A 24,982-nucleotide genomic window follows, 5' to 3' on the forward strand; every position below is an offset into this window, starting at 1 on the left:
AAAAAATAAATAATTATAATTATAAAATGTCAATATTTAGTCACTGGACCTTAAAGATTCGATACTATGACCAGGAAACTGGATGATAAACAGAGGAAAGCACATTAATGCAGGCTCAGCTCTGGCTTTGCGTCTCAATCGCATACACACACTGTGGAAGTCATGGCCTCCGGCGCACTGATGTTTTATGGCGCACTTTTCCCTGCGTGACGCAGCATTTCCACTGAAGAACAGCAGGAACGCTAATCAGCTGTGCTCTTTTACTCCAAATCACTCATTGTGGGGCTTCAAGAGCACACTGAGGATAATACCCACAATCCCCCTGGGCCGGGTATCCAATGTTGTGCGGTTTATCAGGCATGTAACGTAACCCTTTTCCAAGGAGATCTAGCTGCGGAAACCTACAATCACTCATAACCGGACCACAAAACTATGTTGATGAGTCTTACCAGTTTTACAGAAAGATTTAATTTAACTATTTGTTAATTAGTCAGTGCATTAGGTATCATGATATAACATATTTAAATATTGTTTTTACATCATTTTGTGAATCTACGTTCATTCATGTTTGTTCATAATACACAAACTTATACACAACTTGAAGTGTAGAAATGATTATTATTGGTTGTAGACGTATTGTTCATGACACCCATTGCACTTTGTAAGTGTAAAATTAAAAATTAAGTGTAAGTAATTTATTAATTTAATTTAATTTAATTATTACATATATAAACATTAAAAAAAAAATAATATATATATATATATATATATATATATATATATATATATATATATATATATATATACGCATACAAATGAAAATTAAATGAATATTATGTAAATAATTTTACTTTGTTATATTAATTTAACTTAGTATTGCTATATTAGTATAATATATTTTTTAAATGTAAACATGTATGTGTGTGTATTTATGTGTGTATTTATATATACAAAAAATATACACAGTACACGTTTATTATAATAAACAAACTTTTTAATGCAAATAATCGCGATTAATCAATATTATTAAATAAACGGAATAAACTATAGATAAAAAATTTATTTATTGAATAATATTTTATATTATAAAAATAAATTTTTATTGAATAATATTTTCAAATTATGTAAACATTTCCTCTATACGCACACATACACACTCCGTTATTTAATATATTAATTTAATTCATAATAATAAATTATTAGGGCCCGAGCACCGAGGTGCGAGGACCCTCTTGTATCTGCTTTGTTTTTTATTAGGGCCCGAGCACCGATGGTGTGAGGACCCTCTTGTTTCTGTGTTGTTTATTATTATTATTAGGGCCCGAGCACCGATGGTGTGAGGACCCTCTTGGAATTGCTCCGTTTATTATTATTAGGGCTCAAGCCCGAAGGGGCGAAGAGCCCTATTGTTCTTCTAAGGATTATTCTTCTTATTATTATTTTTTTTATTTTTTATTAAACCTTCCGGGGGTTTTTAGGGGCCTTAACATGCTCAAAAACTCTTGAAAATTGGCACACACATTGGAATCTGCGGCCATCAGGAAGCTGCAGAGGCTGGGACCCGGGCGTGGCACAGGGACTCTACAGCGCCCCCTGGAACACCTTCAGAAATCTTGAACCATAGCTCACACACACTTGCATGTATTTATATGAAACTCGGTACACTTATAGATCTCATTAAGCCGAACAACTTTCACACTTTATGTCTTAGGCTCCGCCCAACAGGAAGTCAACTATTCAGGGCTGTTTAAAAAAAGCATGCTCTGGAATTTGAAATACTCCTCTGAGGTTTTCAACCCGTTCGTCACGAAACTCGGTGAACATGATCTCAAGACATTGGGGATGAAAAATTGCGAGGGGATTTTTGATATCTCGAACGGTTTGCCCGTGGTGAGGCGTTGAAATTATGGCGAGAAATGAGAAACAGGAAATGTCTAATAACGTCCACATACATTTCCTGAATTTGATCAAACTTGATTGGTTTGTTCATTGTATGATACAGATCGTATATATGTGACTATTAAGAGTCAACGTTATAGCGCCACCAACTGGCAGCAGGAAGTGAGTCATTTTCAAAATGTTTTGAATTTAGCATCTTATTTTTACTCGATTTCCTTAAAACTTCATCAGAATAATGACAAAACACGGCCGATGTAAATCTGTTGTGGGGATATTGATATCTAATATGGCATTGCCATGTCAAACTTGAATGTTCTGTTATGGTGAGTTTGAGGCAGACAACAAGCTCAGACTTACATGAAACTCAAAATACATATCGGTATTATTGATAGCTAGACAATGGCAAAAGCTTTTAAAAGGGCGTGAAGGAGGCACGCTATAGCGCCACCTTTTGTCAAAAGTGGGGGGGTTAGTTTTAGCTACAGACACAAAACTTGGTACATAAATTGTTCTAATCAAGACGGACAACTTTCTATTTCACAATCATAAGCTACGATCAACAGGAAGTCGGCTATTTTGATTTGAATGTGTATTTTTGAGATTTTACAGTTGTGAATTAATGCATACTCCTCACAGGGGAAGTACACTATACACACCAAACTTTGTCTACATGAAGAAAAACCATTGAAGAACTTAAATTGCGAACGGATTTTGGTTAGCTTGAACGGTTTTGTCGTGGTGAATTTTTGAAATGACAGTAAAAAGGGAAACATTAATTGTCTTGTATGTTTAAATTGCAGCTTCCAAGCCTGGAGGGCGAGAGCCCTATTGTTTTCCTTAGGATTATTTTTTATTATTATTATTATTATTATTATATATATTTTTTTTTTTTTTCTAACGTTACGGGGGCTTTTGGGGCCCTTAACATGCTTAAAAAGTCTTGAAAATTGGCACACACATTGGAACCTGCGGCCATTAGGGCCGGGCAGAGACTGATACACGGGCGTGGCACAGGGGCTCTACAGCGCCCCCTGGAATATGGAGGGCCATATATCATACATACTTGTACGTAGACGTACGGAACTCGGTACACGTATAGAACTCATCAATACAAACAACTTTCGTATTGCATATCATAGGCTCCGCCCAACAGGAAGTTGGCTATTTAGGGTTTATTATTCATATTTGTCATCAAAGTTGTGGGGGCTTTTGGAGTCCTTAACATACTCAAAAACTCTTGAAAATTTGCACACACTTTGGAATCTGTGGCCTTTAGGAGCCAGCAGAGGTTGGGACCCGGGCGTGGCACAGGGGCTCTACGGCGCCCCCTGGAACACAGTCATGAATGTTGTTGTATAGCTCACACATACTTGCACGTATTAATATGAAACTCAGTACACATATAGATCTCATTGTGCCGAACAACTTGCGTATTGCATGTCATAGGCTCCGCCCAATAGGAAGTCAGCTATTTAGAGTTATGTAAAAAGCGCATGCTCTGGAATTTGATATACTTGTCATAGGTTTTTTACTCGATTGCCACCAAACTCGGTCAACATGATCTCAAGACACTGGGGATGAAAAATTGCCAGGGGATTTTTGATATCTCGAACGGTTTGCTCATAGCGAGGCATTGAATTTATGGCTAGAATTGAGAAACAGGAAGTGTCTAATACCATCCACATACATTTCCTAATTTTAATCAAACTTCATCAGATTATTCATTGTATGATGTCGATCGCATATATGTGACTATTAGGAGTCAAAGTTATAGCGCCACCAACTGGCAGCAGGAAGTGTGTCATTTTCAAAATGCTTTGAATTCAGCATCTTATTTTTACTCGATTTGCTTCAAACTTCATCAGAATAATGATAAAACACAGCCGATATAAATCTGCTGGGGGGATATTGATATCTAAAAATATTGTTGTCGTGGCAACATGTGAAACTGGAATACTTCTCAGGTGATTTTGAGGCATATAACATGCTTAGAATTTCATCAAACTCAGAACACATATCAGTATTAGCGACAGCTAGACACTGGCAAAAGTTTTTAAAAGGGCGTGGAAGAGGCACTCTATAGCGCCACCTTTTGTCAAAAGTGGGGGGGTTAGTTTTAGCTACAGACACCAAACTCAGTACAAAAATTGTTCTTATCAAGACGGACAACTTTCTAATTCACAGTCATCAGCTACGACCAACAGGAAGTCGGCTATTTTGATTTGAATGTGGATTGTTTTTTACATTTAGCTGTGAATTAATGCATACTGCTCAGAGGAGAGTAACACTATACACACCAAACTTGGTCTACTTGTTGAAAAAACATTGAGGAACTTAAATTGTGAATGGGTTTTGGATAGCTTGGATGGTTTTGTCGTGGTGATTTTTTTTTAAATGACAGTAAAAATGGAATTATTAATTTTCCTGCATTTTTAAATTCCAAACACTTCAAAACCTTTTTTCATACAGAAAAATAAGTTATTCTGAGTAAATATGCATAGTTTCATGACTTTACAACACTGTATGGATAACATAAAATTAAAAAACTGTCAGACATCTCATATCACTCTGTCCCTCTGTTTGAGTGAGTATGCTTAGACTTCCATTGTCTGAGAGAAATAGCGCCCCTACAGGTTCAGTTACCGGACTAAAAAAGGGAGGAGACTCTCTTTTGGTTTCACTTTTAAATCGGTTAAAAAACAAATAAATACTTGGATTTAATTCACACTGACAAGCTAAACCAACATATATGATTATTATCAGGTCAGGGCTCATTAATAATCGATGTGTGGTCAGTGATACGTGAGAAACACGAGAGATGAATCACCGCTCTGAGCAGGAGCGTGTGGAATGATGAGCTCAGAAAAAACGAGTTTATTCTTGTTTTATAGCTATTAAAAATAAAGTATTGCAGCGATATCACACAATTCACCAATCAGAACACACCAAGAGCTAAATTAAGATGTTTTTGAACTGTTTGTGTGAAAATGAAATATTCGCGTCTGCCTATCTGAAATCACTGCCTCCGATCAGCGCGTACAGTGTCACAAGTTCAAAACAAACGAATTTATTCTTGTTTAAGAGCTTTTTAAAATAAATTATTGCCATAAATGCACACAATACACCCATTATAACACAACACGAGCTAAATGCAGGTGTTTGTGACCCGTTTAAGCGTGCAAGACTATTTGAAAGCGCAACTGGCAGAATAACATATATCTCTCGAGCTGCAGGATTCTGCCTTTCGTCGTAAGAACGAACACATCACGGACAAGATTATTTCAAAATACATAATAGCTTGGCGAATATAAACGAAAACAGCCACGTGAACATAAACTGTTGAGAAATAAATCTGAAGTGGATCTACTGGATTTTAATATTAAGTGACCGCATATACCAGCTGCTTCTGTCTTCAATTTTAATCTATATAAAAAATTAAACTCATTCATCTTGGCTGCTTTTTTAATGTGTGTACGTATTTATTTATTATTTTGCTCTAACAAGACTTAATCTATATTTAATTAAATCAATTACATTTTATTTTACATTTGATTTGTCCATTTCTGCATCTAAACGCCTAAAAACCTAAAACATGCTCTATTATACAATTGTTAGCAATTTCTTTATCGTCCAATTTATCTGGTGCACACACTTTTATTTTCATAATAAACTTGTTTGTTAGATTATACACAGTTACAGTGGTCTATAATAAATATTAACAGGTTTTATTCAAGCTGTTTAGAATGATTGCCGTAGGCTAATTTTTTAAAATGTAAATCCAAAAAAAAAAAAAATTAAATAAATAAAAAACATTGGAAAAGAATAACTTGTACTTTTTTATACATTTTGTATAGTTTCATAGTTTATGCATTATAGTTATAAAAACAAACAAATTTAGCCACTCACATAGAAATCTTGGGTCTTATCCTTTTCTGACAGTTTTAGGGATTTTTAAAAATCCTAAAAAACCTTATTTGTGCTGCAAATAATAATTTCAAACTAATTTGATACTGACCTCTGACATCCTGTGACATGATATTTATTTGAATTTACATAATCTCATGGATGTAACAGTAAATCTGTTCAGCTCACAGATGAAGAGTAAGCTGTAATGCAAGCAGAACTTTCACAAATGCTTGTAGGTCAATAAAATCATTACAAAACACTTACAAATCATTTAAGGGATTTGATAACACTGTAAAATATTGTCTAATTTGTTAACATTAGCAAATGCATTGATAACACTTTATAATAACTGCACTCATTAGTAAATAGTCAGTTCATGCTTCATAAAGCCTTGTCCCAATATTAATAGTCAATAGTAAGCAGTTTATAATTACAGCTATAAATAGCTTGTTCTTGGTTTATAAGCACATTTATTAAAAAGGAGAGTAAAGGGTCAGTTATCTTCCTATGAAAAATAAAAAAAAATCAAAATAAACAAACAACAACACTGATTGATACAGAACTCAGAAATGTTATTGTGGATTTATGATAAACTCAGCCTGTAAATGAATTCATTCTCCTCCAAGAAGACACAAGTAGTTCACACCAAAAAATTTTAACATGATGCTAATATACTGAAGATGTTAAATTGCGAATGGGTTTAGGATACCTTAAATGGTGTGGCCATAGAGATTTATTAAAGTAACATAAAAAAATACAATAGTTATTTTACTATATCTTTAAAATTTTTAATTCCAACTCTTCATAATTTTTTATATACGTAGAAGTCATCATTTGAAGGAAGCACAGTAAGTTTCATAGCTTTATCATTTTCAAGAGCCAGCATAAAATTAAAACTATCATAACATATAAATCAAGTTTGCAATTCTTAGTACCAATAAAGGCCACCAGATGGAGCTATAGGATCACTTTTAAATAATTATTGTAGAAACAAGTATGATTTAAATCATTTATAGAAATCTTTCAAAGAAAAATAATATGTATTTTACTGATAAAATGACCCTCACTTTATTAGAATAACAAGCTGAAGTATTGTGAACCGTATATTAAGAATAATTCTTTATAGGCTTTATGGGCAGATACGTTTTGAGTGACTCTTGAAGGATCATCACCACATCCTCTTTTACCAGTTTAAAGAATGTATCTTACAGAACAGGTGCGGATGAATTTTGAATGGCTTGAATGGTTTTGTCGTGGTGATTTTTTGAAATAACAGTAAAAAAGTAACCAGTAAATGTCTTTTATTTTTTTAAGTGCAGCTTCTAAACACTTCAAAAAAAAATGTACACATAGAAGACAAGTCATTCTGAGGAAATATGCATAGTTTCATGACTATACAACACTATATGGATGATAGAAAATTAAAAAACTATCATACATCTGATGTCACTCTGTCCCCCTGTCACTGTGGGTAATGTGTGTGTGTGTGTTAAGTGAATTAGGTGTGAAACTATCAGGGAGCATTTAGTCTCCTGTGCCAACATTTTAAAGAACTGCCACTTTCCTGGAGACTCAGAATTACAATGTGTCAGGTTCTGAGAAATCAAAGATTCCAAAAAATGATTTAATTAGAATGCCATGAAGTATTGTGAAATACTATATATTAAGACTTTATATATAGGCTTTATGAACAGATTAGAGTGACTCGTGAAGGACCAGCACCACCTCCTCTTGTCCGATGGTTTGAGGAATATATCTTCCAGAATCCGGGATTAAGATTTAGGAGCTCATTTTTATTCCACCTCCTTTCCTGAAAGTCTGTCTTGCAGAATTGACTAAAAATTAATCTTCACATTAATTCCTAATTATTTTGCAATTATTTTTGTCAGTTCTTCTTGACCTGTTTTTTTTTTCTTCTTCTTTTCTGACCTCATGACCCAGTCAGCATTTTTGTACAATGGTCAAGTCTTAACTTATCTATTTCTGTATTGCATTTGTGTTTGATATTTCTCATGGGTATTTCATAATTTTCGACTTTGAGTTAAAACAGTTTGAGTTAAAACTCTTTTTTAGCGCATTTCATTTGTAAAAGAAAACATGCCTAATAATTCTGCACACATGAATATAAGGAGTTTTTCTCTTCCAGCTTTCCTGGACTATTGTATAGCACTCATAAATGATTAAATAAAAAATAATGGTAGTTATTAAGATTGATATGGTTTGGAATTGGTAAAATGTGCTTGGAAAAAAATCACAATAAAACAATGTTTTAATGTTTAAGTTTGGAATATTAACTGACATGAATGAATGCTATATAAATATTGTTCATGTTAACATAATGTTTATAAATGAAATCTTATTGTAAAGTGTTACTAAATATATATATATATATATATATATATATATATATATATATATATATATATATATATATTGTTCTGTGAATGTGATTTTAAAGTCTAGATGATTCGGATTAACCCTTTAACCACCATATCCTTTAAAACCTCACTGCCAGAGGGATATTGTGAATGCATGTGCCCGCTGGGCACAGTTTACCTGATGCCACCGGGGTGGCGATGGCATTGGTGGCTTGAGCCCGCCATCGCTGCTTGCAGCTATATTTATTATTATTATTCTTCTTCTCCAAAATGAATCGCATTTTTGAGGGCCTAAACATGCTTGAAAAGTCATGAAACTTTGCACACACCTCAGAACTGGCGAAAATTTACGTCTGATATGGGTTTCAGAAGTGGGTGTGGCAAAATGGCTCAACAGCGCCACCTATACAAGTTCAACAGTGTGCGCCTCGAGCTACGTTTCATGTACATGTATGAAAATCGGTACACACATGTAACTCTCCAATACCTACAAAAAAGTCTCTTGGAGCAAAATCCGAAACCCAACAGGAAGTCGGTTATTACTAATATTATGAGCAAATTTTGTGTCATTTTTGTCATTTCCATGCGTTGTATTTTAACGAACTCCTCCTAGAGATTCATTCAGATCAACACCAAATTTGGTATGCCTAATCTGAAGGCCTTTGCGATGTTAAATTGCGAAGCTTTTGAGTTTTCGTTAATGGGCGTGTCCGTGGTGGCCTGGCGAATTTCGATGATTCGCCATGAAACAGGAAGTTGCTATAACTCAGACATACAATGACCAATCTGCCCCAAACTTCACATGTTTGATGAGACTCCTGACCTGAACAGATTGACATGCCCATATACAGTTATAGTCATAGCGCCACCTATTGGCAACAGGAAGTTACATATTTTACACTGCGATGAACTACTCCTAGAAATTTTATGACATCAATGTATTTTTTGTGGTCAGTGTAATCTAAAGGCCTGTGTGATGTTAAGTTGTGAAGATCTTGAGTTTTCGTTAAAAGGCGTGTCCATGGCGCCGTCACGAAGTTCGATGTCTCGCCATGGGAATAAAATATATTATAACTCAGGCATAAAATGTCCGATCTTCCCCAAACTGCACATGTGTGATAAGAGTCCTGGCCTGAACACATCTGAAGGCCAAAATTCCATCAGATGTGGCAAAATGGCTCGATAGCGCCACCTATACACTTTCAACAGAGTGCGCCTCGAGCTATGTTTCACGTACATGTACAAAAATCGGTATACACATGTAACACAGCAATACCTACAAAAAAGTCTCTTGGTACGAAATCCTAATCCAAACAGGAAGTCAGTTATTTAGAATTTTCTCTGCAAAATTGGCATTGTTTTTGCCATTTTCAGGGGTTGTACTTTAACGAACTCCTCCTAGAGATTTATTCAGATCAACACCAAACCTGGTCAGTGTAATCTTAAGCCTTTTGCGATGTTAAATTGCGAAGATCTTTAGATTTCGTTAAAGGGCGTGTCCATGGCGGCCTGACAAATTTCGATGTTTCGCCATGAAAAAGGAAGTTGCTGTAACTCAGACATACAATGTCCAATCTGCCCCAAACTTCACATGTTAGATAAAACTTCTGCCCTTAACAGATCTACATGCCCACATTCAGTTATAGTCATAGCGCCACCTATTGGCAACAGGAAGTGACATGTTTTACGCTGCGACAAACTACTCCCATAATTTTTTTGAGATTAACATATATTTTGTGGTCAGTCTAATCTAAAGGCCTGTGCAATGTTAACTTTTGGAGATCTTGAGTTTTTGTTAAAGGCCGTTTCCATGGCGCCATGACAAAATTTGATGTCTTGCCACAGCAAGAGTAGTTGTTGTAACTCAAGCATAAAATGTTCAATCTTCCCCAAACTTCACATGTTTGATAAGAGTCCTGGCCTGAACTCATCTGAAGGCCAATATTCCATTATAATGATAGCGCCACCTGCTGGCAACGGTAAGATTGGCACATATATGGGATATACTTTGATATATTCCACTAATATTTAGGACATTAAATGCATATTTCTCAACGTTCACCTTTTTACTAAAGCCACACGATGGCGGTGAGCCCGGGTGCGAGGGCCCGTTCATCGCTGCTTGCAGCTTTAATTTTTTATTATTCTTGTTAAAAATTAAGTTTACATTCATGCATTTGGCAGACGCTTTTATCCAAAGCGACTTTCAGTGCATTCAGGATATACATAACCCTATTTTTATCAGTATGTGTATTCCCTAAGCGTCGAACCCACGACCTTTTGCGCTGCTAACTCAATGCTCAACCACTGAGCCACAGGACATACAGTATTAAGCATTTAAATCTCAGTGAAACATGGGGGAGAGACTTGGGAAAAGAAAGAGAAATGGTTGACAAGATTGACAGAGGAGTGAGATGATGCTATAGACCGTATCAGATCTGTGAGCCACAGAAACGTGCGAGACGATGAGATTTCAGAATGGATGAGTCATGAATCGAACTCGGCTCTGTGGATCCACAAAATGTTGAGCGACTCTAGGAAAGGACACTTCAAACTAGACGAGAGAAAAAAGTGACATGAAGATCCCTCAAACTCTGCTTGAGTGAGACAAACAAGACAGGGTTGAATTTGGAAATGGTTGTGATTAAAAAAAAATATCTAATAAAAGGGGTTCGAGCAATCCAATTAAACCAACGTGGCTCGTCCTGCAGGGTGGTGGCCAATTAAACAGTCTGATCAAACAGGCATGGGCTGCGGTGAGAGCATCCTCTCCGGCGCTCTGCAGTGCTAACGAGTTCCTGCGCCCAGAGTTTGAAGAAGGAAGGGTCACAGTGCCAACTCTGGAAGTGTAGGATGAGATCAGAGATGAGAAGAGGTGAAGAAAGCAAAACAAACTGACAAAAAGATAAGATCACTGTCTACTTGGCTTCTACCTTTTAATAAAGCACTGATTTAAGACATTCTTCACAGGCAGCAATTCAAATGGAGCTCTTCACAAAAAAAAAACCCAACTTACCAATTGACTACAAATGAGTTTCCCATTAGCATGTTGCTAAGCTAACAGCAAAACACTATAATAAGCATATAGCTACACGCCACGCATAATTATTAGGTAAATTAGCACACTTTTAACCCTAAACATAACTACCTTTATCAAATAAATCTATCCATCTAACGGAATACAATAGTTTTTAGTAATTGTGCTGTTAAGCTTAAACCATAACACACAATACACAGCACACACAAAATATTAGCTTATATAGTGCACTCACTGACTTAAACCTAACTATTTGTAATAATTTTATCAATCCACAACCGATAACAAGAGTTTTCGGGTTGAAGTGTTGCTATGCAGACAGCACTACACACTAATAAGATTAAAAATATCAAGTACACAAACATATTACGTAAAATAGTGCACTTGTAACCATAAAAATAGCATTTTTATCAGTTTTATCAATGCACAATAGAGTACAAAAGTTTTTGGCTAGCAGGTTGCTAGGCTAACAACACAGCACATATTACAAATGTTTCCCTACATACTGCTAAGCTAACAGCAACGTAAGCCAATAAGTTTAAAGATACATAGCACACACAAATAAAAGGTAAAATAATGAACTTGTAACCCTAAGTCTAACTACTTTGTAATCAATTTTATCAATCCGCAAGAGAAAACAAGAGTTTCTAGCTAACATGCTGCTAAGCTAACAGCACCAATAAGCATAACAATACAAAACACACAAATACTAAGGAAAATAGTACACTTGTAACCCTAAACCAAACTACTTTTTGATCCGCAACATATTACGAATGTTTCTTGCTAACATGTTGCTAACCTAACTGCACAACAATCCAATACGTTTAAAAATACATATCACAAATAAATAAAAGGTAAAAGAGTGCATGTAAAACCCTAACCACTTTTAGCTATTATAATTGATACACAACATATTACAACAATTTTTTGCTAATATATTGCAATGCTAAAAACACAACACTTTAATGAGAATAAAAATAGACAGTAGACGCAAAGACAGCTATTAGCATTGTTTGCTATCGTGTATGGACTTTTTTTCCACTGGGCCTAGTGCAGTGCATTCTAGGACTGCCTTATCGACATAATACAGTTTGCGCTGTTGCTATAACTAGCCAACTTTCACAAAAGCCTTCACATCTGGAGTTAGCCTATGATGTTGTCTAAAAAGATACAGAAGGTTTCGGGAAAATGAAAAGTGGTCTGACACCTTTGGATTTCGGGTTGCGCGATGCCAAACCCATGGCTGAGCAGTCCAGCGTTCCCCGTCTGATCTTTTGTTGGCTAGCACTCTGAACCCAGCATTCTCACAGCGTGACCAGGGGCAAGCTAAGTCCAGGCACACCTGAATGTGTAAAGAAGCGTGTGAGCGTCTGACGCCTCACAGGAAGCAACCAGATGGCAAAACCTGGGCTGCTGTTGGTGTTAGAGTCTATGAAGTGCATGTTCCGGGTCACTGGTGGACAAGACTGCCAAGAAGGGCTGAAAGTCAGGGTCAGATGGAAGAGAAAAACAGCAAGGCTACGAGAGAAGAAAGCAGAGGAGGGGAAGCGAGGGTTCGACGCTTGTAGTGACACAGAGAAGCAACAGCGACGGCTGCAGGTGTCTTTGCTTCAGTTTTCTCCAAGGACTCTCAGAGGACTCTGCGACACGGTGGAAAAGCAGATGGCAACATCTTAAGCATTCTGCTCACCGTTCTTGTGGGCAGCCAGAAGGCAGCTAAAAAACAAACATAAGCCTCTGGAAATAGCACTGGTAAAATTACTGCAAAGCCTTCCCGTGTTTTCTCTGCCGCAGACGAGCGGACACACCCTGAAGACGGCAAGGTGAGTGGGTACTTAATGAAGTCACCAGTTTCAGAAGTTGGCCAGGGACAAAATGTAAGAAGAACCCGCTGGAAACCACAAATTGCAGCTGGAATAGTGGACAGTTTAATTGATTTTGATTGATGTACACACAAAAGCTCAGGAGCAGTGGCACTCTCCTTTGGGAATGTGCGGACACATGTGTCGTCCTTTGGACGAGTGTGTGTGGGGCTTGATCTACTGATGAGGTTCGATGTAAATAAGTGCCCACAGCAGATGGGGATGAGAGAGCGAAGGGGGCAGCAGACGTTTTTTTCCCCCCTTGTGCTACCGCCTGTGTTCCTTCCTGAGCCGCATGGGTCTTGCCAAAGCCAGGATTTTCATGTAAAACTGGGCTGCCTACAAAAACCCTCGGCTTGGGTTCGGGCCCGGGAAGAAGCCTGCAAGCTGCCTGCCCCAGCGCTCGGCATTGACGAAGCAGATGGCTAGACCTCGGCGCATGGGGAACAAGCGGATAACTTGATGTTTAGGACGACAGAGGTTCTGCTATTTGCTAGGAGGGATTTAGAGTTTTTGGAACAGTAAGATTAGGTCAAATTCAACCGGAGAATGCTGGTCAGTTCCCCATTTGCCGAGATGGTCCTGTAGGGCAGTGTTCCTCAACTCCAGTCTTCGGGACCTAACTTCCAGAATGTTTTAGATGTCTCACTTATTAAAACTCATCAGTTCCTAGGGGACTTATCTAAAACATTCTGGGAGGTGGGTCCTGAGGATTGAAGGGGGTTGCACAGTTAAAGCAGGGGGATCCAACCCTGCTCCTGGAGGGTCAACTTCCAGAATCCAATTAAAAGACACCTATACCAACTTTTCAAGTTCTTCAGGATCACTGCACTTTTAGATTTTTTTTTTTTGCAAAAGCTGTTACTGGAATGGTACCTTGATAAAAGGTATTTATATGTATGATTTGGATATAGATATTTACATTTAAGGTAATAATAAGCACCTTTTATGGGAAAGTAAGGTAAAAGGGGTGTACTTGTTGAAAGGGTACCACTGCAGGGACATATTTTATAGTGTAGAAACTTCAAAGCAGATCAACTTTACAGGACAGTGGCCCTCTAGGGGCAGGACTGGAAACCCCAGACACTAAGGGTTGGTTCACAAAAACCTGTCAACCCATTTGACTTTAGTCATACCTCTGATAATTGACAGCTTAGCTTGGACGCTGATTTCGCCTTCGGTGTTCTCGGCCACACACTCGTAGATGTTCTCGTCTCGAGGCGCCCGGAGAGGCTGGATCCTTAGGACTGCCCCAGCACCTTCGTCAAACTCTATTGTCTGTGTTAGAGGATAAAGATTAATTCGGTTTATTACATTCAGATGTTTCATGGTAAAATGTCATTAACTGAAGTCTGGTAGTTAAAAATCTGGCCTGAAGACACAAAGACTGTGAAGTGGAGAGTTACAGATCCCAGGTGCCTCGAGAGCAAGGCACTTAATTCTTAGCTGCTCTAGGGGGAACAGTCTTAGTAAATGACATGTTACTTCCCTGCTGAAACGTTTTGAGTTAATCAACCAACTTGCCCAACTTTTGACCCCTAACCCTAATCTTTCCCATGTTTACAACAATGAGTTTTGGTAAAAAAAAAAACTGTTGTGCTCCTATTTTAAGATGCCAAATTGTCCAGTAACATCTAGATGTTGCTGTGAGCTAAAATTATGCAAGAGAGTTAATTAGGCTCCTGTGGTGCCTTCGCATTTGATGTCATTGTAGCGAAACAGTCGCTCAAATCAATAGGGAATGACAAAGAGGAATGAGGTTCTTTGTAAGCCAGTGGCAAAACTCTCTTTGCTTTTTTGGAGAGTGAGCTTTCAAGGCTACGATAATGAGAAGCAGCCCAGTGATGGCACACTGTCCTAAGTGTGAGTAGATCAATATCAAAGCAAAGCCTTCAAAGGAATCGAATTACTTCAAACCGCCAACGTATTTTTGTGTTAGGAGCTAGTTTTAATTAAGGTACACTAAACATTGATCAACATGCCAGCTGTGTTATGACAAAAGAATACAGCAAACAAGAAAATAATATAAGACAGGCTAAAACCCACAGAAGCTAAGATATGTATGCTGTGTAAACACTTCAGATTGAACCCAAAAACCAGATGTCTTTTTGATGTCATCTTCCAGATGTCTTTTTGATGGCGTTTTGTAAAAAAAACAAAAAAAAAACTGTTGAGTATTCAACTGATATACTGAATAAGTGCTAGCATGCTAAGTCTCACCTCGATGCGTTGAGAATTCACCCTCTTTCCTTTCTTATTCCAGGTTACACTTGGCTTGGGGTCACCTGTGGCTTGGCACACGAAGGATACAACACCTCCGGAGACGCCGATCATGTCAACAGGTACTTTTGTGAACCTGGGTGAAGCTAAAGAAAAAGAAAACAAGCATAATACAATTAGCATTCAGCTTTTTTTCAACAAAATACCTTACATTTTGGCTGTCCGTTCAAAAGCGTCAAGAAAGAGATGATGACAGCTGATATAATTTCCCGTTCACTCTGGAAATGCACAGTAGAGTTGAATGCATTGCATTTTGGGAAAATACGGGTACAGCAAGCAATAGTGAACTTTGAGTGCAGGTAAAGTGAAGCTAACCCAATTCGTCACAAGGCCAATGTAACAGCAAATCAATTAAATTAAATTACCTAGTGATTGAACACACACCCACACACACTGAATTCAACAGTAACAGCGCATTCGAGCGTAAAATAGCGAGCAAGGGCACTAGGACTGGAGTGGGCTCGTGACCCATTCTGCTACGATAGAGATGTCGACAAGAAACTGCGTCAGTGCAAATGGAAAGTGGCTGTTTTTCAGCATGTCGGTAATTACACCATAGACAATGCACACGTCGACGCCACTCTGAATAATTTATTGCCCAATGAATAATAAAGTGCCTGCAACTCTGCCTTGATTTGAAAGCCCCTTGTCAGGTGAAACATCCAAAACCCTACGCACATTTCCCGTAAGACATGCCATCTGTAATCTAACGACATCCAGGACTGACAGTCGTTGACGATAGATCGTGACCTAGCTATTCCAGCTTCTGGAGAGGAAGAGCTGTCATCTTTTCTACCATTGCTGCTTGTTATTTGTGGATCGCACTAGTTTTAGAAAATAAAACAATTTCATTTTTTCCCTCAGAACCCAGTACAGTTTGTTCTTGGCTCATCAAATCGTGATGCTGTCTACCTCGTCTCTTCTCGGCGGGCCTCCACTGGCGCTCGCTTTTTTCTCTTTGCAGAGCAGTAGGTCAAGCTTGACACAACAAGACATGAGAAGAGGCTCTCAAGGGGGAACATGTGAAAATCCAGAGCGCGCACGGATATGAGGAGATGATCAAACGGTCAGGCATGCATGGCTAATTAATTATTGACTGCCCGTGGGCAGGCAGACGCGAGCCCCTGAATCTCGTGTGCGGTTAAACACACTTGAAGTGAAGTTCCAGAGAGTGAAGCCTGAGGACTTTCTGTTTCATTCTGAAGTCATGAAAGCTCAACTTTCACAACACAGGTTCACCACTTTAGTAAGTGTGAGTCATAATTGTTTAGTAGAGCAAAAACAAGACATCAAAAACATGATGGTTCTTTGAACCGTGAGCCAGGTGGACCTGCTCCGGTGAGATTTTAAACATGTCCTTCTGTAGGACACAGAGACTGACATTTCAGCCAAAAAAAATAAAATAAAATAATAATAATAAAAATTGCATTGTGATATTTTTTCATAATTTTTCATTGATTTTGGGGTAATTAAAAGTGACTCCTATACAGCGATATTATAAAAATAATATAAAAATAATACAAAGTAAATAAAACAAAATATTTTTATATATAAAATAAATAATTACATTTGTAAAAACTGTATAAAATTTGCTAATTTAAAATAAAATTCTGAAATAATGAATAAAATATTAGATTAAAAAGTTTATCAAGAGGAACTTGAGAAATCCTGGCAAAAAAAAAAAAGTTTAAAATATTTAAAAAAGTGTGAACTTTTTAAGTTCTAAATATTATTTTAAAAATTATAAAAATATAAAATATTTGTACGAAATAATGAATAAAATATTTAACGTTAATAAAAATGACAAAACCACAAAAATAATTAAGTATAAAATGATCAAATGGGTAATTTTTTTTCTGTAGGTCTGTATGAATAATCATGAAAATAATCTTTGCGATTTAACTATCTACAGAAAGTATGATAAATGTATGACAGAACATACACAAATATACTTTTGCCATAAATTGCTCACTAAGTCCTTGATCAATCCTTTTAACAAAAGTAGAAGAGTTAAAGTGTGAAGGATTACAGATGTACAAGGAAGGACAAAAAACTAGCTGTGAGTGATAAATTGAGGTTATAGTTCAGCGTACTGTGCTGTAAGGGTCTTGCGTACTGTGTGTAGCCCGTGTCCATCAGCGGCCTCACGCGACAGTGGTGTATGGATTTTCTGACAGCGCGTCTGACGAGAGCTTGTGAGTGTAATAGAGAAGCTTTGATCACCCATGCTACTTCACGAGACAAAGAAGATCACTCAGGCAATTAACCTTTCCACTCGCCGAGACTCGCTTCTGCACACGAGCAGGTGTTTACAGTACACACGACTGACACCGAAGGACAAACCATACCAAATGAACACGGCATGAACAAGCACGGATGTGCCCAACTAACAGATTACATGCATATGGTATAACATAGCAATAACTGATGCCCAGTTACAGGTGTGTACCAACTGCATGATGACAATGAAAGTGGCTCGTCCAATCAGGCTGCATTGGTGTAAAAATTCTGGATGGTATAAAATTCTGATTATGGCATATATGTTATTAATACTTTATCGTTGCTGAGAGGAAAAACATACTTGTCTTTCTCCACATGCATGATTTTTTTTCAGACTGTTTTTCTTGCATTAACAGCTGCATGAGTTTCGAAACGCTTCCAATAACATGTTTCTTCCGCCTCCATCTGGAGAGACTCCTATAATGGGAGGCTTGGGGTCACAGATGCAGTTAGATGACTAACACCATAATCAACAGAGAAAAATATAAAAACCTTTTGGGGCTTATATTAAAAAAAAACCAAACAGCTCCATTATGCTGAGAATTAGAAAAATGCCGGCCCAAAAAATGGCATCCCATCAGCGGTGTTTAGGAAAGGGGAGAGAGCATCACTTGTGGCACATCTTGTTTTAAAATAGCCACATTTCAACTACTGATTGAGGCTTATCTGAAAGGGTAACGGTGAACATTTTGGTATCATATGCACTTTAGCTCTGAAAGAGCCAATTATGGGGGATCCCAGTGGCGGATAATGTCCTGAGTGGCTGTAATTTGAGAAATCAATGTGAGCAACATGTTCAGGTAAACATCTGCCACGTTTACGCTCTAACCCACGATCTACAAACAAGTCAAGCACCTGCTCTTATGATAACAAGACCAGGGTTTTGAAAACGATCACATATGCCAACAAGGTCCTTGCAATCATCTTCATATTCACAGCAACCTCAAAAAGACAAAAGAGGGTCTTGTAGAGGGATTGATCACCCAGAAAATGAACAATTGTGTTTAATTTACTCACCATCAGGCCATTCAAAATGAATTTTTCTTCTTCAGCAGAACAGTAAAGACGTTTTTAGCTGAAACCGTGGTCCTTGGTGATTCATAAAATGCAAGTCAGTGGCTACTGACTCTTTGGGAATATACAGACAGCACGAAATGAATCCCCGTGGCTCCTGACGATATATTTATGAAGGTCTTATGAAGAGAAACAATCAGTCGGTGCAAGAAAACTGTACATTATTTATAACAGTATTACCTGAAATCCAGAGCTTCAAGAAAACAATTATTTTCCACAAACAGACTGTTCAATTTCATTAACTGGTTTAGTTCACTTGTTTGTTTATATAACCACACATACACTTATACTATTAAAGCAGCCAATAATGATGTGAAACGCGTCTAAAACACATAAAGTGAATCAGCTAGTCTTAATCAGCTCACCTTCCTACATAAACTCTGAGAAACCATAAAAATGTTCATTTGAGCCCTTCATTCGAGTCTGGATTGCAGGTAATAATGTTATAAGTATTGCACCGACTGATCGTTTCTCTTCATAAGACCTCGATATAGCGTCAAAAGCCACGGGGAATCATTTCATATTGTCTGTATGTGCTTTCCTGACTTTAGCCACTTACTTGCATTTAATGAATCGCTAAAGAGCAAGGTTTCATCTAAAAATCTTCTTAACTGTTCGGCTGGAGAAAAAAACTCATATTAAACTAAAGCTTTGGCCGCTGGAAGACAGAGATTTGTGGCCGTGTCCTCGACTGCTTCTCATTTGGTCTCGGTGGGCCTTCTTCCTCCAAATTGGACTTTTTCTCTCTCTTTGGTCACATGAAACCAACATGCCAATCAGTCAACAGATCTGACCATTGCTATTAAACACACACGGGCCGAGCATTTCTCTTTCCGCGGATAATCGACCATAGCGAGGAGGAACCATAAAAGACCATAAAAGGACTAGTTATATGGGGTAATGCAAATCATAAGTCAAAAACACAGTTGTGGAGCATCTGTGAGCAACTAAATCCACTCAGAGGAGATTTCTAAACAGATGGCAGTAAAGGTCACATGTGGTTTTTGTGCAGATGTTTTCGTGAGGTCATCATTAGCGCTTAGCGGGTCACTTCGATCTTATACTGCAGAGCATGACAACGGCATTTGGGCAAAACACACCGGCGTCTGCAATATAATGACTTCTCAGACTCGAAACTAGGAATAAACTTTCACAAAATTATAATAATAATTATAAAAGCCTCAGTTGAGATTTATTTCTTGTACACAGATTAAGCGGGGATACAAAAAAAAAAAAACTAACTCATGATCAAATTCTTTTCAAATATCAATAATCAAAATATATTGTTTTATTATTATCAACAACAGATTTTTTTAAATAAAAGAATCACTATCACAAAGAAATTTAATCTCTAAATATGTTAAGTAACATAAATTTGATCATCTTTGGAAAAATAAATTACTAAAAAAAATATTTTCAGCTTATCAGAATTTTATATAAAAAAAAAAAAAAAAAAAAAAAAAATCTCTATTTCTTATAGGCAACATTGAGTTGGAGAAATTAAAAAAGTAATAAAAATATATAATAAAAAATTTTTTTTTTACTGGCTTATCAAAATTTTATTTGGGAAAAAAAATTGAAATCTCATCTCTATTCCTCCTTAACAAATATATATAATAAAATGTTTTCTTAATAATAAAATATTAATATTATTGGCTCATCAGAATTAAACAACATTAATAAAAAAATTAAAACAACAATCACAACAAAATCTCTTCAACATCTATTTCTCATAGACCGCAATGAGATTAAGAGGAGAACAAATAGTGACAATTATTTCTTCATTTTTTCCTGAAAAAGAAATATAAATAAAAATATATTCTAGGTTTAAACAATAATAAAAGTAAATATCAGCTCAGCAGAATTCAAACGTCTTTGCATTCGTTCACATTTTTAGAAATGAACATAAAAGCTCATAAAGAAAACTATCACTCTTATCAAAAACAGGAAGACACTCGCTTTGCTTCCCCTTCCCACAATCCCCCTGTATATACTACAATTACCACTGATTACGAACCTCCAAGCTCACCCCAATGAGCCGCTTGTTTCTTTAGCAGGTGTGGGGTGAGCAAGTCAAACTCTACTGAGAACTTTAGGAAATTAAGTTGAACAATACGGCCAATTTAGCAACGGCCGGTCCACTGAAACGAGGAGGAAATTACAACAATCCAATGTGATTTACAGCATCCTCAGGCCTCGTAAAAACGGACACCTGTGATCGCTCAAGGGTTAAATCCTCGGGAGAGGACGGCGTGAGAATCTCAAATGAGTGTTCGCAAATCTTCCAAATACTGTAATACCCAAAAGCCCAAATGATGGCGAATAAACATCTCACAATAGACGAAACGTGTCTCTAGCTGAGAAAATGATAACACAAACAACATCATTATTTCAGTCAGGCTTGGATTCAACGGCTGACCGCTTTTAATTGTAGCCGTGACATCAATTATGCAAATGAGAACAATAAACAAACTAAAACGAGCGTCGCTGGATCAAATAAACCAAATCATCAAATATTCGCTTTAGCATGTGTAATACATGCAATCAAAGGCCTCTTGTGTATCTGTAAACAATGCATTCTGATTCGTTAAGTCTCAGAATCTGCTCGTTAATTCATCGGGGAGTCAAACACGAAAGTGCCTTTATAATCTATCGAAGCAAGGGCTGATGGGACTCGAGTCTTAGCGGTCTCAGGGATCACGACGGCGACATGCAATAATCATTTTTGACATTCAGTAAATCCGAGCTTGCTAATCTGTTTCATGATTAATCTGGGCTACCCAGGAAAGTGTGTGTGTGTGTGTGTGTGTTTATAGATACAGCAGGTGGAGGTGACGCAATCCACCGAAGCGCCGTCTACTGGTCAAATTAACTACTTTCAGGACATTAAAAAGATGGAAATACTGTTATTAATGCACCCATGTGTTCTTCCGAACGTGTTTGACTTACTCCCATCTGTAGAAGATAAAAGAAGATATTTTGAAGAATGTTCAAGCTGCTCTTTTCCATACAATGAAAGCATACAGTGATCAGAGGCTGTGTCAAGCTTGTGAATCTTATTAAAAGTGGTATGATATACTTGGGGACGAAAAAGAGGTAGAAAATTAAGGTCCTTTATGTGGTAAATCTGAAAACTCATTTGTACTTTCGCATATTTAAACTTGACGTGAGAAACGGCGGAAATCTGCACGACATACGTCCAACCTGGAGTGGCGGATATTTCATATTTAAGACATTATTTGCATTAATAAGGAAAAACATAATAAGTTTTGCCTTATTTTCCAAGTAAAGACTTGAAATACATTTCACAAGTCCTTTTAATTCAGTTTAATTACAATGTTATTTCCTTTAATAAGGCACAAATTTTATCATATTTTGCACACAAAGACTAAAATAACGAATTAATCACATAATTAACATGGACTGTTTGTATAATGCTCTTTTGTTGTGTCTTGAGCTTACTCAGAAAAGGCCAAACAAACATTCATCAAAACATCTGATTGACAACAGTAAGAAATTAAAGATTTTTCTTTCGTAAATCTGAAATAATTGTACTTTTGTACATTTACAGGTTGTTTTCTGCTGCTTTTCTCCATTGTTTCTTAAGCCCTAATCACAATTATTGGAAAGGAGCAGCATGAACATTTGTCAAAACATATCTTGTTGTGCTCTATAAAAGAAAAAAATTGGTTTTTGAAAACTTTTGCACTAAATTCCAAGTCTCCTTAAGTCAAACGGTAGATTTGAGTGAGAAAACAGGAAGAAATGCAAGCCTAAACGTGAAATATAATTTATACTTTTGCATATTCAAACTTGACATGCAAAAAAACTTGGAGCACCAACAAATTTAATTACAATGTCAGTGTTTAACAAAGGTTAAGAAATGACCATAAAAAATAGAAAATTTGTCAGAATGACACTTGCGAAGTCTTGCATGCAATATGTTTAAATTTAATAGCTTTGTTAAAGCAATTATTAACTTTTAAAACAAAATTTCAACATATATTGACCATATACAAGTGTCATTCAGACAAGTTTTCTGGATTTTTTTTAGTAATTTATTATCTTTGACATGCCCTAGTCATGATTCTTGGAAAGGAGCAGCATGGACATTTATCGAAACGTCTCTTTTGGTGCTCAACGATAGAAAGTCATGAGGATAAAGGGATTTCTTCCTTTGGTAAACTAGCCCTTTAATAAGCAACCTGAAAAAACTTTTTTTTTTTATCAAAGCCTTTAATATAAAGCTTACCAAAAAAAAAAAATTGCGACATAATGAGCACCGTTCCGAGGAACGCCAACGAACGGACCTTTGGCTCGATTCCTAATATAGCGCCAGCCACAGGAAATCATTGTAAGCACACCTTCCAAACATAAACACTCGAAATGGAAGAAAAACACAGGCCTGTGTTATTGAGCAATGATACTCTGAGTCTGAAGAAACACAAAGTGATTTTTATGGCGCTACGTGGGACCACGGTATTGTGCAGATTGCGGTGTAGAGTTTCGACACGGGGTATTTTGGGCCGGTCAGTGTGGCGCTGGACAGGGTGTTTTGTGGTCAGACAGAGGCACACCCCGAGCTAAATGGACTGTTTTTAGAGCTGGTGTGGAGGACTGTGGGAAAGCGGACCCTCATCTGACGCCTCATCCCAAACTGAAGGATATGAATTAAAGAGTGCATGGCTGAAATCATGCTAATACATACATTTTTGGTCAAAAAGCTTGTTGATTTGAAGACAAATATAACATCTTATTGTTATAAAATGTCATTTTGGAGACAAGGCGAAATTTTTATAGTTTTAATTTAGGCTATAAAAACAAGTGAAAAGTATTTAGATTTGTTTGGTCACTACACAATTATATGCATTTGTCTTTTTAGTCATAAAAAAGTATTTAGGTATTTAGTTACGTTTATATCATGGAATACTTTTTTGTATATGATATTCTACATAATAAAATAATTATAAAACAAATAAATACAATTAACATCTACTCACAAATACATCAAGAAATATAATTTATTGTCATTGTATGCAATACAATTATAAAACAAATGAATTATAAATAAATGCAAAATTTACATAATAAATATTATATATAAAGACATATATATGTTTAGTTTTTACAATAAGTGTATTTATTTATTTATTTTACAAAAATGAATATACAACATAACCTTTATACACACACACACACACACACGCCAAACTAATAATCTAATTCTAGTTTTTATTCATCTGATGCCAGCAAGTTCTATAGTGTGGACAGAGACTGTGTGTGTGTGTGTGTGTGTTTGTGTGTGTGTGTGCATGCGCACTCAAAAGCTAATCGTGTAAATGTAAAACTGCTGGACTTTCTTCACACACACACACACACACACACACACACACACACACACACACACACACACACACACACACACACACACACACACACAAGCCCCCAGCTTTATTACCACAAGCCAGATTTATTCACAGCCCTTTTTTCTTTTGATTAAAAACGTCTCCTCCACATGTTGATTTATGAGAGCATGACCGAGCGAGAGGGAGGCGGAGGATGACATCATGCAGTTGGCAACCTCTCACAGAGGTGACATCCACTCGCTTTGTGTGTGTGTGTGTGTGTATGTGTGTGTGTGGCACAGCTGTAAGACACCACGATCACAAATCCACCTGGACGGTGTGTGTGGGCCGAACGGCGCCTTTAAACAGGAACAAAACCACTTAAATCAATACGAGACAGATTGCAACACAATTTACATCCACAATTGGATGCATTTCTAAGCAAAACAAGATATTCAAAGAAAACAAATGTGATTTTGATTCACCTATGAGATGCTACTAGCTTAACTAGAAACAAGCAACACTGTCCAATTAGTGTAGCAAAAAAACATGCAACGTTTTTATGCAATGTTGCATTGCATGCACGATGCTAGCCGACACAATTATTGTACCATCCTAAAATTTCATTAGAAAATCTGATTTTGTAGTTTTTATCAGTTAAAAAAATATATTTTTATTTGTAACTTTACTAAGTTTTAGTGTCAAATTTACCAAGTGCTAACTGCTTTCCCAAATGACTATCTTGACTGTCCCTAAATTCTCAAATGAAGCATTAGATCAAGTGCAGCTGTTGCTAACTGCTAACTTTTAGCAGCTAAGTGCTAACTCTTTTCCTAAAAGAGTCGCTTGACAGTTTCCAGTCTCTCATACAAAGCACTACATTTAACACTGAACAGTTAAAATGGTTAATTTAATCGATTT

General features: G+C 36.9%; 1 protein-coding gene across 26 annotated transcripts in view; it reads right to left on the minus strand.

The window, feature by feature from the left end:
* The window catches only part of LOC127942690 (receptor-type tyrosine-protein phosphatase S), a 184,686-nt gene that overhangs the window by 85,852 nt on the left and 73,852 nt on the right, over positions 1-24,982 (minus strand). For 25 of the 26 annotated variants that reach the window (XM_052538571.1, XM_052538575.1, XM_052538577.1 and 22 more), the window contains 2 exons: positions 15,303-15,448; positions 14,219-14,360 (listed from right to left, as the gene is read on the minus strand). In XM_052538571.1, the coding sequence (XP_052394531.1) occupies positions 14,219-14,360; positions 15,303-15,448 (288 nt within the window). Of the gene's footprint in view, positions 1-14,218; positions 14,361-15,302; positions 15,468-24,982 lie in introns of those variants that run through there. The other variant, XM_052538595.1, reaches the window with a different exon arrangement.

Source organism: Carassius gibelio, chromosome A22 (genome assembly GCF_023724105.1).
Source record: "Carassius gibelio isolate Cgi1373 ecotype wild population from Czech Republic chromosome A22, carGib1.2-hapl.c, whole genome shotgun sequence".
NCBI classification, from domain to species: Eukaryota; Metazoa; Chordata; class Actinopteri; order Cypriniformes; family Cyprinidae; genus Carassius; species Carassius gibelio.